We start from the raw sequence: 14,669 nt of genomic DNA, 5'->3' as shown, positions 1-14,669 counted from the left end.
TAAATGGAGATGGAACATTGATATTAATAAATTAAATTTTTGACAATGGAGTCGGTAAAACAATGCAATGTGCATGGAAAATGACACATTTAGTTTAAAATAAATATCACTCTAGGTGCCAATATATAAGACTTATGATTGGCAAAGTAGCACAAATGACAATGCTATTAACTTAGTAAATAGTGTAAACAGGTTGTTGGTGGCAATGGACTAAAACACATAACTGGGTGAAAGTGAATCTCAAAAAAACTGAATGGAATATATCATATATGGTCATATATTTTAATCCAAAAATCAAAAGAAAAAAAAGAAAAAAGTTTTAATTTTTTTTTTTTTTTTTTAGAATTATTAAGATTTTTTTAGATTGTGACGATTTTTGAACATTTATTATATTACAATTAGGACTGTCACTCAATCGGTCGATTATTTTGACGATACTTGACGTAATCATATGGTTTTATAGAACAACACTGTTAAAATACATAATATGAACAATCAACTTGCATCAATTGCAATCGAGGATTTCTTTTTTTAAATCGAGTACTCGAATTTAATAGAGGAATCGTGACAGCCATAGTTATAATTAAAATGTGTAATTTTTAAAAAAAATAACATTAATTATAATAAATTATTATAACATTATGATATTTTCCTAATTTCTTATAAAACTGTATTAAAAAAGAAATGTTACTTAAATTGTAAAGAGTTTAAATACAATTATTGTAGTATTTGTTGTGCTGTCTCTAATGAATGCTTATACTGTAGGGAGAATTTAATGAAAAATGTATGAGAATTACAAAATAAAATCCAGATCTGTGACAGAAATTAGTATTTATGGAGGAAATGTGCTTAATTGTCATGAAAATCTGTCACAATGCAGAGACCATTAAAAGTCCAAAAATGAAAATTCTGTCATTCATTACTCACCCTCACGTTCCAAACCCGCAAGACTTTCGTTCTTCTTTGAAACATGAATTAAGATATTTTAATGAAATCTGAGAGATTTCTGTCCCCGGAGAGATTCTGAGAGATTTATGTTTCTTATTCCCTCACATTGACAGTTACTCATTATTACATTATATGAATCACGTAAATTACATAGGCCTGTTTTCAATTCAAAATGGCGACATTAGAAAAAAGTTTATTAGTTTGCCTGATTATTTTTGTCAGTCGTTTAACATTTTTATCCTAAAACCACTGTCAAATATGAAATGTTTAGTTTAGCTACTTACATCTTATCTCACATTTTATGACTGTTTACTGAAGCGTCGAGTTGTGCTGGAATTCGAGCTCAGCAGCTTCTGTAAAGCCCGCCTACTTTGATTTGATTGGTCATCTCAAACATTTTGACATTGACGAGCGATGTTAGTCCACTGAAGCAGCTCATATGAGAGGATCTGGTGCTGTGCAATATCCTTGCACCATTAAAGTAGTGATAATACTATATTAGGCAATTATGTCACAACATTTATTATATAGCCTACACCTCAGAAAAATATTGAGATCCGGACCTCAGTGACCTTATTTCTGGCTACGGCCACGGGTAAACGGAAGCTCAAGCATTCTTTCTTGACGTGCAAGAACCAATGAGGTTCATTCTTGTTACGCAGCACGTTTGAGCTTCAGCAAGAACCAATGAGGTTCATTCTCGTGTTCCGCAGCATGTTTGAGCTTCTGCAAGAACCAATGAGGTTCATTCTCGTGTTCCGCAGCACGTTTGAGCTTCTGCAAGAACCAATGAGGTTCATTCTCGTGTTCCGCAGCACGTTTGAGCTTCAGCAACTGCAAGAACCAATGAGGTTCATTCTCGTGTTACGCAGCACGTTTGAGCTTCAGCAAGAACCAATGAGGTTCATTCTCGTGTTACGCAGCACGTTTGAGTTTCAGCAAGAACCAATGAGGTTCATTCTCGTGTTACGCAGCACGTTTGAGCTTCAGCAAGAACCAATGAGGTTCATTCTCGTGTTACGCAGCACGTTTGAGCTTCAGCAAGAACCAATGAGGTTCATTCTCGTGTTACGCAGCACGTTTGAGCTTCAGCAAGAACCAATGAGGTTCATTCTCGTGTTACGCAGCACGTTTGAGTTTCAGCAAGAACCAATGAGGTTCATTCTCGTGTTACGCAGCACGTTTGAGCTTCAACAAGAACCAATGAGGTTCATTCTCGTGTTACGCAGCACGTTTGAGCTTCTGCAAGAACCAATGAGGTTCATTCTCGTGTTACGCAGCACGTTTGAGCTTCAGCAAGAACCAATGAGGTTCATTCTCGTGTTACGCAGCACGTTTGAGCTTCAGCAAGAACCAATGAGGTTCATTCTCGTGTTACGCAGCACGTTTGAGTTTCTACAAGAACCAATGAGGTTCATTCTCGTGTTACGCAGCACGTTTGAGTTTCAGCAAGAACCAATGAGGTTCATTCTCGTGTTACGCAGCACGTTTGAGTTTCAGCAAGAACCAATGAGGTTCATTCTCGTGTTACGCAGCACGTTTGAGTTTCTACAAGAACCAATGAGGTTCATTCTCGTGTTACGCAGCACGTTTGAGCTTCAGCAAGAACCAATGAGGTTCATTCTCGTGTTACGCAGCACGTTTGAGCTTCAGCAAGAACCAATGAGGTTCATTCTCGTGTTACGCAGCACGTTTGAGTTTCTACAAGAACCAATGAGGTTCATTCTCGTGTTACGCAGCACGTTTGAGTTTCAGCAAGAACCAATGAGGTTCATTCTCGTGTTACGCAGCACGTTTGAGCTTCTGTTTATGTTCACTGATCAATGTTTATATGTGAATAAAAGCCTAAATTAAATCTGTTCATCATAAAAAGTGATTGTGTCTCTTCAGAAAATTTGGGCTAATCCGCTCAATTCATATGGATTAGTTTTAGGATCTCTTAATGAACTTATTGAATTGTCAATGTGGTAGTTGCGTGTACTATCAACGAAGGGACAGAAATCTCTCAGATTTCATTAAAAAGATCTTCATTTGTGTTACGAAGATGAACGAAAATCTTATGGGCTTGGAACAACATAAGGGTGAGTAACTGATTACAATTTCTTCATTTTTGGCTGAAATATCCGTTTATAACAAATCAAGGCAAATGCATTTTTTTCCTTTTGATTTTGGGGAGTACCAGACATGTTTTTGTGAGATTCACCTGATGAAAACTGTACAGGCCATTTAGGCACCTCACCACCCCCTACCCAGCCCAATGTGATAAATAACTGCACGTGATCGGCCGTATGATTTTAAGTCGAAATGTTTCTCTGACCAGCAGAGAAATATTTAAAAAAGATATTACTCTTATGTACAAGTCTGAAATAGGAACCTCTTTAAAAAAGCAAAGATTTCATTACAATCAAAATCCTCTTTTTGTGCATTAGCACAAAAAAAAAAATTATTAATATACTGTAATTCGAAAACTGTAACTATGTAAAGATAGATGATCAAGTCGTGGTGAAATGGAGATGCATCTAAAGGGGCATTTTGAATGATTTAAGGTTGCTCTTTATCTCTAGGGGCCTTTTTACGCCTGTTCACTTCATGCGTTTTTACTGATCGAATAGATATCTGATTTGTTAAAACGGTTGCATTTACACATGGCCACATAAATGTGTCTCCACAAAATGGATGTAAATCCGATCTTCAATTCCCGTGCTATATGCAATGGAGTTCTAATGGTCGGATCACTTAGTCTCGTAGGGCATTTACACCTGGTCTTTTGACGATCAGATGTCTATCCGATAGGAAAAAAACGCATGAAGTGACTAGGTGTAAATAAGCCCTAGTGCACATGTGTCAAAGTTCACTGCTGAAGAGCCACTGTCCTGCAGAGTTTAGCTCCATCCAGCTCCTAAACACCAGTTTATAGTATCCCGAAGACCTTGATTAGCTGATATAGGTGTTTTTAATTGGAGCTGAACTCTGCAGGACACTGGCCCTCTAAAACTGAATCTGACACCCCTGCTCTACAGAATAAGACAATCTGAAGGCACTCTTGATGAGACACATGAGGCTAATTTCAGTTGCACTGCTGTAAGAATCCATATGAAAGAAGCTGAACATCATTTGTAGTCTGTGTGTACACGTGTGTCAGGTTGGTGCTACTGCAGGGTGAAGTACCTGACGAGGCTGGGGTCGGGGTTGTAAGGTGGGGGAGGGGTACAGTGAGAGGTGGACACTATAGACTGTGACGGGTGAGCTCCATTCACGTCGCCGTTAGACTGCATGTGGTGTCCACCCATCATGTTTGTTCCTGCATGAACAAATCCACAAGAGCCAAGCATCAAAACCTAAATGAACACTCACCAAACATCAAATGAGCATCACATGGGATTTAGAGATCAAATAACACTTTGCTATTGGCCAAATGTCTGGAAGCTTTTCATGAATGCAAATGTCATTGCTAGAACAATAGTCTTGCTTTCATTGAATGAAAGGAAATCAAATCAAAGAGATACCCTTGTAAAAAAGAAGTGTGCTTGATTGTATTGAATGTGCAATTGTACTTCAAATCTTAAAATCTTAAAAACTACTGGCAGATAATATATTACTGAAATAAAAGGTCACTTAAGTCTACTTAAAGATTGAGACACTTTTGAAAAGTGCACTTTGTAATAGTTTCAAATTAAAAGTGTTAATGTACATTTTAAATGTACGTTTTAGTAATTTTTTGCTATGTTTTAAAGTACACTTGTTGAATAACATACTAAAGCACATGTAAAGTACTTGATTATAATTTTAACTAGTGTTATTTAAAGTTAATATATTTTAATTGTACTAAATTGCAACTACATTATCACAACTGTGCAATTACAAATATATTTAAACGCATGAAGTACAAGTTTCAATAGAAATGACATTAAGTGTATTGTAGTGTAAAATAAATGTTTGCCAGTACATTTGGCAGTACACTATAACCACATTTTAAAGACAACAGAATTCTGAAATTTCATATAAAGATTTACTTGTAAGTCCTACTTGAGTGGGTTAAAAAAGCACTCTTTTTAAAGGAAAGTAATTGCATTTAATAAAAGTTTCAACTATAATAATTTAGACTAAATTAACTAAAATATATAGACAAAATCAATAAAAAAAATTTAAAGAGTTGGTTAGAGATGAACTGGTATATGAAAAGAGTATATGACATGAAAGAAAAACTATTTATATATATATATATATATATATATATATATATATGTTGTGGAGGAGCTTACCCATATGTGACATGGATGCAGAGGGTCCTGCGCTCTGCTGAGTCTGTTGTGTCACCAGCTGATTCACTGAGGGAAGCTTGCTGATGGACCCGTGCATCTTATTCATGTTATTGAGTGTGCCATATGGAGACGGAGAGGTAACATGACTCCTGTGAATCACATGAGAGGAACACAATTATATCTGGCCCTCTGTGGAACACTACAATACTAGATGCTGAAGAATGAGCTGAAAGAGGCCATATCATGAACAGCTGAAAATGCTTTTATTATTCACAGTGCAAAGCCCTCTCAGCAGTTCACCAAGCCATGTACTGAAAAGAGCTTGCTTGTATGACATTTTAGTTATGATATTACAATCAACACTGTGACTCATTTACTAACCAAGGCCTGTATTCAGCAGATTGGTAGGTATGATATTACTGATTGTACATGCAATTTTGTCAGCAAATCATAACAGAGGTCATTTACTTACAGTTATTCAACCCTCATTGCAAATCAGGTTTATTGGAAAGATTGACAGACTTTCAGCTGTTTGCAATGAACAAATCAAACAAAAGTAATTGAAATAGCTCAACACAACAAATGTTTCAAGTGGTTTCCAAATTTCAACTGAAAATGCAACTTTTAATGACTTCTGCAGTCTCAAAAATGTTCAACCTCCTGAATCCCTCACAACAGCACAAATCTGCAAAACAGATGTTGTCTCAAGCACACCTGATGAGGGCTTCATTCATCAAGGGCTTCATTAGTTGCTCCAGGTGTGCTTGAGCTAGAACACACTAAATATCTGAACTGGCTAGGTTTGTTGAGTGTCACGTTTGACTACATCAGGGGTGCCCAATCCCGCTCCAGCCGATCGACTGTCCTGCATTAGGGTTGGAGATGAGCTGTGCAGGACAGTCGATCGGTAGGATTGGGCACCCCTGGACTACATGTTAGAAATATGGCTAAGTCAAAAGAATCGTCCAAGTATTTAACTCTATATACTGTGTCTTAAAGTTACAGTAGCAAAAATGCTTCTTTTGTGCAAAAAAAACTTGACTAAAAAATATGAAATAAAACAGAGAAGTGTTGTATAAGTATATATACAGTACTGTTCAAAGTTTGGGGGCGGTAAGATTTGAGGTTGGTAATGTTTTTCAAAGTCACCTAGGCTGCATTTATTGATTTGATTTAAAGCTACACTGTGTAATTTTTTTAGTTGATTCTTAGCAAAAAACACTTAGTTCTTTCAAAAATATATGTGCTCATTAAAGGTGCTCTAGGTAACTTTTTAACCTTAACTGAACAGCTTCGGAGTCAGTGGAATGGTTATATTACTTATTTCGGGTTGAATGGTGGTGGTTTCGCACCCCCCTGGTGCCCGAGAGCGGAAAAAACTCACTTGCAACTTTGGGACGCGGGTCGGTGTCAGGAAGTATCGCGTGATATCAGGTCTCGCGATGTAACGAATTGCTTGACGGCACTGCACACGTACACGCCCCTATTCAAGCACCGGCGGGCTAGCTATAAGCAAAGAGCAACGATAGATTGAGTTATGGCTGAGGCTGAGCCTGTAAAAAAGAAGCAGAAAGCTAGGAAATCTTTGTCGGAGGACCAACGAAAGAGGAAACGGGAGACTGACCGAGCAAGAAGTCAGACTCGAGTAAATATATCGGACCGGCTTTTTCAGAATGGTGAGAACTGAGAGAAACAGAAGCCTGCAAAACGGATGCTGATCCTGCTGTTGCACTTGTAAGTTAAGTATCTTTGGAATAAACTGTGTTTAATATTTAAATTTCAAGTAATTGCGACCTCAGGATGTTTGCTATTGTCTGTAACGTTAAAGGTTTTTATTATGATCGCTGTCTGTTAGGGGCTTACTAGTAACGTTACGCTAGATACTATAACTTTGATGTTAGCATTGTCATAGCAAACACGTTTGATTTCTGTAGTTGTTTGGCCGTTCCTCTGTCGGTTTTATTTGTGTAACTTACACTTTTATTTTATGTCACTAAGTCAACGCGTCTGATAGTAGGCAATATCAGACGCGCAAAATGTTGCACATATCATGATCGAGCTAGAAAAAACGTTCTGATGTTTTCTTAGACAAGCAAAGGTAAACCATCATTCTAACGTTACCAGATGAACTTATAGACCTTGCTAATATAACTTTAGACAAATATTAGCCTCCGATATATATATTTTTTTTATGCTCATGCCCATTCTCCCAAAAACAAACAAACAAACAAACACGAAAGCAGTAGTTCGCCTCGTTCATATCGTTCGTTCCCGGTAAAAATACTAGTATGCATGACAACACAATAAATAAAAAAATCGCCATCAGTTGGAAAGAAAGTATTGCTTTACTTGCCTCGGTGGACATAACTGGTTTTGAAATAGCCGGTTCCTCTGCTCAGCTGGGTTGACAGCTGATCAGCTGGGTTGCTCGTGGCGAGGGGGGAGGGACAACAGTTTGTTTTTACGACAGAGTGTATGAAAGCATTATACTACCAGACACTAGGGGGAGCTCGTAGAGAAAAAACACTCAGACTTGCATAGTGTCCCTTTAATGTATATTTACTTCTTTCAAGTAATAAAGTATTCTCGTAAGTTTATAATCTGCCATTGAAAGTACATACGGGTGAGGGGTTCGAATGCCTGTCGCCATGTTGCCCCTCCATCTTGAAACTACATTAGCCAAAGAGGGACATACGTTACCTGTAAATTCAAGCTTCGCCTTTCGCGCTTTACACTCAGTGACACAGAGACGAATGCGAGGGGGAGATTACTCGCGACTGCCGGCAGATTTGAAAGATTGCTGATGGAGGATCACGCCTATTTTCGAGGACATGTAGCAGAGTCTCCAAGGAAGCGAAAGAGAGAATTAAAACGTCAACGCGACAGGCAAATCAGCAAGACCAAAGTCAATAATGGAGTAACTTTTCCCAGATGGAAAGAGCTCATGAGGAGCAAAGATTTTAAAACGGACGCCGGAGTTGCCTGCTTTCTTCTCGACAGGTAATTCAGCCTATTTGTGTAAATTCGAAGTTTTATAGTTGCTTGTCTAACCATAGCATGGTTGTGCATAACGCCAGAACGACCCCTAGTATAACTTGCGTTACTTTTCCTCACGTCAATGGTGAAAAAGTATTGTTTACCTTGTAACATAAATCTGTGCTGCGACGGATCACAGGTGATGAATAGTTTTAAAGGCGCAATTGGACGAAGTCGAACTGGAAGACATGTTAATCTTGGAATAATACGGCCACCGTAGGAGTTAAAACACCCTCGAAATTGAAAGGAACAGAAACTAATATTCACTGGGTAGTCATATACAATTTCACCGCTAGATGGGGGAAATTATCACACAGTGTAGCTTTAATATTGTGAAATATTAGAACAATTTAAAATAACTGTTTTCAATTTGAATATATTTTAAAATGCAATTTATTCCTGTGTTGGCAAAGCTGAATTTTCAGCATCATTACTCCAGTCTTCAGTGTCACATGATCCTTCAGAAATCATTCTAATATACTGATTTGCTGCTCAAGAAACTATTATCAGTGTTGAAAACAGTTGTGCTGCTTCATATTTTTGTGGAAACTGATCATCTTTTCTCCAGGATTCTTCCAGGAACGATTCTTCAACAGTATTTGTTTGAAATCCTGATTGTCTGTCACTTATGTATGTGATGCATATATAAACACTCACTGTCTCTGTAGGAGCTGCTGTTGTTGTTGTCTGTATGAGTCCACTAACTGCTGTGGTACAAACTCCACAAGTTCCAGACTGTCCTTTATCTTCATCAGGATGTCAAAATTCTCCCGACCACGCACCTTCAAATCAATCCAAAAATATTACAATAACTTAAGACATTTGAGGGGGGAAAACATTTTTTTTAAAATCACAAAAATTACACAAGTATGTTTTGCATGCTTCCACACTCACTGGTATGTAATACATCTCTTCTTCTCCATGCCGCCTCTTCTTGATGTTGATGGAAGGGCCTGTAATATTGGCTGGAGTCTGCTTGAAATCTGTAAATTCATAAACAGAATCTCCAGTTTTAACCAGAGATAAAATAACTAAGGGTGTGTTCACACTTGCACTTTGGTTCTCTTTGTTCTTTTGGTCCAGACCAAAAAAGAAAATCATATATTTGGTTCATGTAGCATTCACTCTGTCATTTTTAACAACAAACCTAAAGATGCCAAACAAAAAAACGGCTTTTATGACGTATATTTTGCTACGGACATCTTGTGCGTACATATGATGGTATTTTTACCAGCAGAGAACTGTAAAGGAGTCAAACCAGCAACAGGAATACCTCTGTCGCACACAAACGAAGATCTGCTGCGAGGAGATTGTGTTTCTGATGCCTGTACCGAACTGTAATGAGCAACGTAGCTCCTATGACGAGAAAAATCAGGTATGCTTGAGCATTCTGTCAGTTTTAGGGTATTCTGTCCTAAATCCATTCCTAAATCCATCTATTCTGATCCATTCTTGAGCATTCTGTCAAAGAACCCAAAACAGGATCCTGTTTTGGGTTCGTTTACATGTCTTTGGTCCGTGTTGCGTTCAGATTTCAGTCGAACCACGCCAGAGTTCTTCTGGAAGTGGACCGAGACTTTTCTTTTCTTTTCAGGGGTTTCAGTGCGCTTGTTTGGTGCGCACCAGGGTTCAGATGGCAGCGTTCACACTTATTCAAATGAACAGCACTAACAGAGCAATCACACTAGGGTTCGTTTTAATCGAACCAAACCTGCCAAGTGTGAACACCCTATGATAACATTTAAAAGATTAGAAACTTATTTTAAATATGATATGAAGAAAGAAATGCATTCATGGCTTACTTCGTTTATTGGCATTTCCATTTTTGGCCACGCTATCATTTAGCGCCTGTTGCTCCCTGAAATGATCCTCATCTGCTTTGCGGTCACGACCCGGACACGCACAAATCCGGCCCTCAAACGAACGCCTACCGAGAACCTGTCCGCTGTGGGAGAAGATGGTAGAGTTCAGCTTTAACTTCTGACATAACCAAACTGAATCTAACCATTCAGTTTTCCTAGTCATGTTAATAATTTGCCTGTTGTTGTCACAGTTAAATGAATACATTTCAGTGCACATTTTTAAGTACATTTTGTTGACTTCTGTTTGTCTGAAGCAAAATAAGTGAAGAATCACTGTTTTGCACAACACATTTTTCAGCATGTGACAAGCAAGTAGTTTTCAGTGCTGAAGAAAACAGTAAAGGCGCTCACTCACTCTCGTGTCTCCAGCGTGATGATGATGAGGATAGGCCTGCGGTTCATTCCACCGACACAACTGCTGTTGCACATGAAGTTATACAGAATGGTTGTGAACTCAGTCCCCACCTTGAGAAAGAGAAACAAAGAGAAACATATTCATTTTCTATAATTGCATTATATTGCAAATATAGCATATCATACGGCATTGGAAAGTCAAATTCACTTTAATAATTTAATTTAAGTTCACTCAGAAACACTGAAATGAACCAGTTCAAAAAACTGTCATCAGTCAATAAAGATGTGCCTTTTTTATTTCACATGCATTTTTTAAAATGCAGTTTTTGTTATAGGCTAAACTTTTTGTTTTTGAACACTTACTGAATTTATTTAAATAAACTATTAAAAAGAACCAGAAAAAGTCAAACATCAGCACTGACAGAACGTAATAAATTTGTGCCTCTAGGTGGCGCCACCAATTTGGCGCAAAACGGAGCAACAGAGTAAAAGAGGAATAACTACAGGTATTGTTACTGAGAATAATCCTTGGGCTATTTAAAGCCAGTCAGGACATGTTAAGCGTCCTGAACCGAGTGATCATTGCATGGTTTCACTCATTTTCAAACCATCAAACATGTGTAAATTTGTGAAAATATGGGTTGTGTTATATGAGAGCATGTGCATGAATGAACAGTATGTATGTGTATGTGTGCTTTTGCACATAGAAAACCATAGAAACAGTTTATAACGAGAAATGTTCTCTCTGAAGCATTAGGCACACCACACTCGTAGTGTACTTCAAAGTTTATATATATTTTTTTAAAACTTTACTTGCAGGTAAAATAATATTACTCAAATAAAAGGCCACTTAAGTGTACTTAAAGTGTACTTAATGAATATGTACATACATACATATGCTTTGTGTCGTAACAACGCTCCTTAGCGGTTATAAATGAACTGTAAACCACAGCTTCTCGTGGCTTATTGCTTTTAATGCGTGATAAGACATAAGAGTGCGGTACTATTGGTGTGCGCATCTGTGAATCTCCTGTTTGTGTGACACACACACATTCGTGCGCACCAGAAAGCCGCTTCAGACAGCGCTTGAATGAACAAAAACAAAAATTTATGCCAAAATGGCTGTTTTGTCGAGTATCCTCACAAGCACAGTTAAATGAGTTAAATTAAGTCTTAAATGTATGTAAAGAGTTGTGAGAAAATAGGATGTGCGTCAGGTCTTAAAGTGACAGCAGCCTATAAACCCGTGCTGTGTGATGTCTGTGATTAAAGTTATTCAAAGAACAAAAGTCAGAGAAAATCACTCAAATCTCTTGACTGAATAACGTTTGTAGCTTTAAGAAGGATTAATCTATTTTTAATTTATAATTTATGCAGGGAATACTGTAAAGAGTTTGAAGTGTTAGACCTGAAAATCTTAAAGCACTGTTAACAAGGTTACATGGTTCAAAAATACGTGCGCATTCGTGTCCTTTTGTGCAAATGTAAGTTGTAAGATTACTTTAAGATTACTGTAAGATATGTTGTCTATATCTGATTAATCTCATATAGGACGTGTTTGGTTGAGTATATTAACCAGCTATAGCAAAGCACTGCAGTTTACCGACCGTTGTTCATTCACTCTTCAGTTTCAGCTCAAATGCAATGCCCGACATTACTGACTATGGGTTATTTGAGATGGTCATATTCTTTTTAGATAGGCTATTTCTTTTTCAAAATCATTGATGATATTAATAATGCAGCAGTATTATTTTGTTCTCATATTTTTTTAACAGTTAGGCTTTATTAATCATGATTAACACACAGTATAAAGATGTACTTAAGTCCTTCTTAATTGGGTCAACAGCCCACTTTACATCAACTAACTGCATTTAATATAAATTTAAACTAAATTGCACTTTAATTTAATTGAAAATAACAATCAGCAAATAATTGCAATTAGTTCACACTTAAGTATATATATTTTAAAGTATATTATTTCCGTATAAGCACTCTTTTTAACTCTTTCCCCACCAAACACAGAATTTTCTGTGTTTTCACTGTTATACGCTAGGGGGCGCTATGACATCTTCTGAAAGAGTTCTGAATTTCCTGATCAAAGCACATGCGAAGAAGATGCAGAAACAAGCAATGTCATATGTAAGCAGATGCAAATGTAAAAGAACGCGATCATCAACATTAAACAGCATATAAATCAAAACTGCCTAAAGTTATCGAATGAAATGTCGACCCAGGACGATGTATGTTTTGATCATCATTCTGAAACCCATCTGGATGTAGTGTTTGACAAAAACGTGATTTTCTCAACTTTATGCTCAAAATGTATGCAAAAGAATGCATGAAGCTAGAATAAAACAGGTTTTTTTTGTTTAAAAACAGAGCGTCTGTTCTTTCTTATGATATATTGCATGTTCAGATATTCAACAACAAATATTCTGAGAGCCTTGACATTTTTGTGAAAATGATCAAAAATGCTGGCAGGGAAAGAGTGTAAAGCATGTTACTTGCTACAAGGGTAAGTGTGAGAAACAATATACATTTTTTACATTTTCTGATGAAATGTGAGTGATTCACCCTATTTCTGTGGGGTTGCTTATACGTTCTGAGTATGTTTGAGAATTGTTGAACATTGTGAACTGACATGCATCTGCAACTATTCAACTAACCTGTGGATTCTCATAGGGAACTAGCACACTCTGTCGGCCTGTCACAGGGTCATCCACATACTGACTCAAATTATTGCCCTCCACCCGTATCAAGTGACTGGCAGGAGCTGTCTGACCTGGACAGAGAGCAGGAAAAGAAAGCTTCGCAATTAGAGGAGGAAGGACAAGATGAATATTTCTGTTTGTGTTTGACAATCTTTCTCAAAATTATGATAGCTTTGGTTATTTTGAGGTGAATACTAAGAATAATACACTGTCACTGGATGTAAATAGGCAAATGCTTAAGAGTCTATGATTGGATCATTATTGAAGTGAGCATGTTATATGTTTGTCAACAGTTCTTCTAATCCTAATTGATGGAGTGTGTAGCTTTTCATTTCTTAAACATCAATGTAGGAAGACACATCTTGGCCATATTCCAGGATGACAATGTCAAGATTAATTTTTACTGGTTTATAAATGCTTTCAGATGTCTGATCTGTTATGATGTCATCACATACACAGAAAGAAAGTATATTTTCCTTTTATTAAAATGAACAGTCAAGCAACGGAAAAAGTTGTTGCATTTACACAATGAAATGTCACAATATCAAACAAGAATGAAGTTTACAAACTTTCATTGAAGTCCCGTCCAAGTTCATGGTTAGGACAACGTTTGACCACCTCTGTGACGTGCTCAGCCTTCTTGTAGATGGGCATGGCTCGTATCACGCTGCCGTTTGGGGGCGAGGAAGCAAGCTTGATCTGAATCGGACAGGTCTTGGCAATCTGACAGTATAGTTTCTTAAGCAACGGAGAGTACTGCAGAGAAAATGTGGAAATAAACAATGGGTTATGCATAAGTATAGGCATTTGAATCAATACTGCTTATACAGTGAAGCCAAGACAAAATGTTAAAAAATGCACATTTTTCTGAAAACTAATTTGGTCCTGAGTTCGTCTTGGCAAAATGTTGGTCTTTCATTACACTAAATAACCAGATTTGTTCTGAATTTCCTTCTTTGATAAATTAAGACAAATTCATCATCACTGGACGAGGTTTCTCTCTCTCTCACTCTCACTCTCACTCTCACACTCACACTCACACTCACACACACACACACACACACACACACACGGCACATGTCAGAGCTTGTCTAAAACTATAAAGACATCCCAGATATTCCCTCAAAAACCAAATGTACAGGCCCGCTTTGTGTGGACTTGTATTAATGTGATTCAGATTTTATGAAAGGGAGATTGTACACCAGGTGCGGCAAAAGAACAAATGTGATGAGCACTGTTTGCTGAATGCTACTGATGTTGCAATCATACTCGTATCTTTAATGCATCTCATGAACTAAAGCTCATGGGGTTCATGGAGTTATACAACTTACAAATAGTACAAATGACATCTGATGTCTTAAAACCTGTCACAAGTGTCAGAATTGAACAGAAACCGCATTGTAAAACCAAAATAGTTGAATGAACTTGAAAAATAGCAGGAAAACAATTAAATCGTGACTTTTTTAGTTTAGTTTTTTTTTTTTTTACTTTGCTTT

General features: G+C 37.3%; 1 protein-coding gene across 8 annotated transcripts in view; it reads right to left on the bottom strand.

Annotated features, from left to right (window-relative positions):
- tp73 (tumor protein p73) overlaps positions 1–14,669 on the bottom strand; it is a 46,358-nt gene that overhangs the window by 5,745 nt on the left and 25,944 nt on the right. For 5 of the 8 annotated variants that reach the window (XM_079896446.1, XM_079896445.1, XM_079896448.1 and 2 more), the window contains 8 exons: positions 13,743–13,929; positions 13,129–13,244; positions 10,464–10,573; positions 10,049–10,191; positions 9,141–9,250; positions 8,904–9,028; positions 5,211–5,359; positions 4,117–4,249 (listed from right to left, as the gene is read on the bottom strand). In XM_079896446.1, coding sequence (XP_079752572.1) covers positions 4,117–4,249; positions 5,211–5,359; positions 8,904–9,028; positions 9,141–9,250; positions 10,049–10,191; positions 10,464–10,573; positions 13,129–13,244; positions 13,743–13,929 — 1,073 coding nt within the window. The remainder of the gene's footprint in view (positions 1–4,116; positions 4,250–5,210; positions 5,360–8,903; positions 9,029–9,140; positions 9,251–10,048; positions 10,192–10,463; positions 10,574–13,128; positions 13,245–13,742; positions 13,930–14,669) is intronic. The other 3 variants (XM_079896447.1, XM_079896449.1, XM_079896452.1) reach the window with 1 other exon arrangement.

Source organism: Squalius cephalus (assembly GCF_949319135.1).
Source record: "Squalius cephalus genome assembly, chromosome: 16".
In the NCBI taxonomy this organism is placed as follows: domain Eukaryota; kingdom Metazoa; phylum Chordata; class Actinopteri; order Cypriniformes; family Leuciscidae; genus Squalius; species Squalius cephalus.
This window is presented reverse-complemented; position numbering and strand designations above follow the sequence as displayed.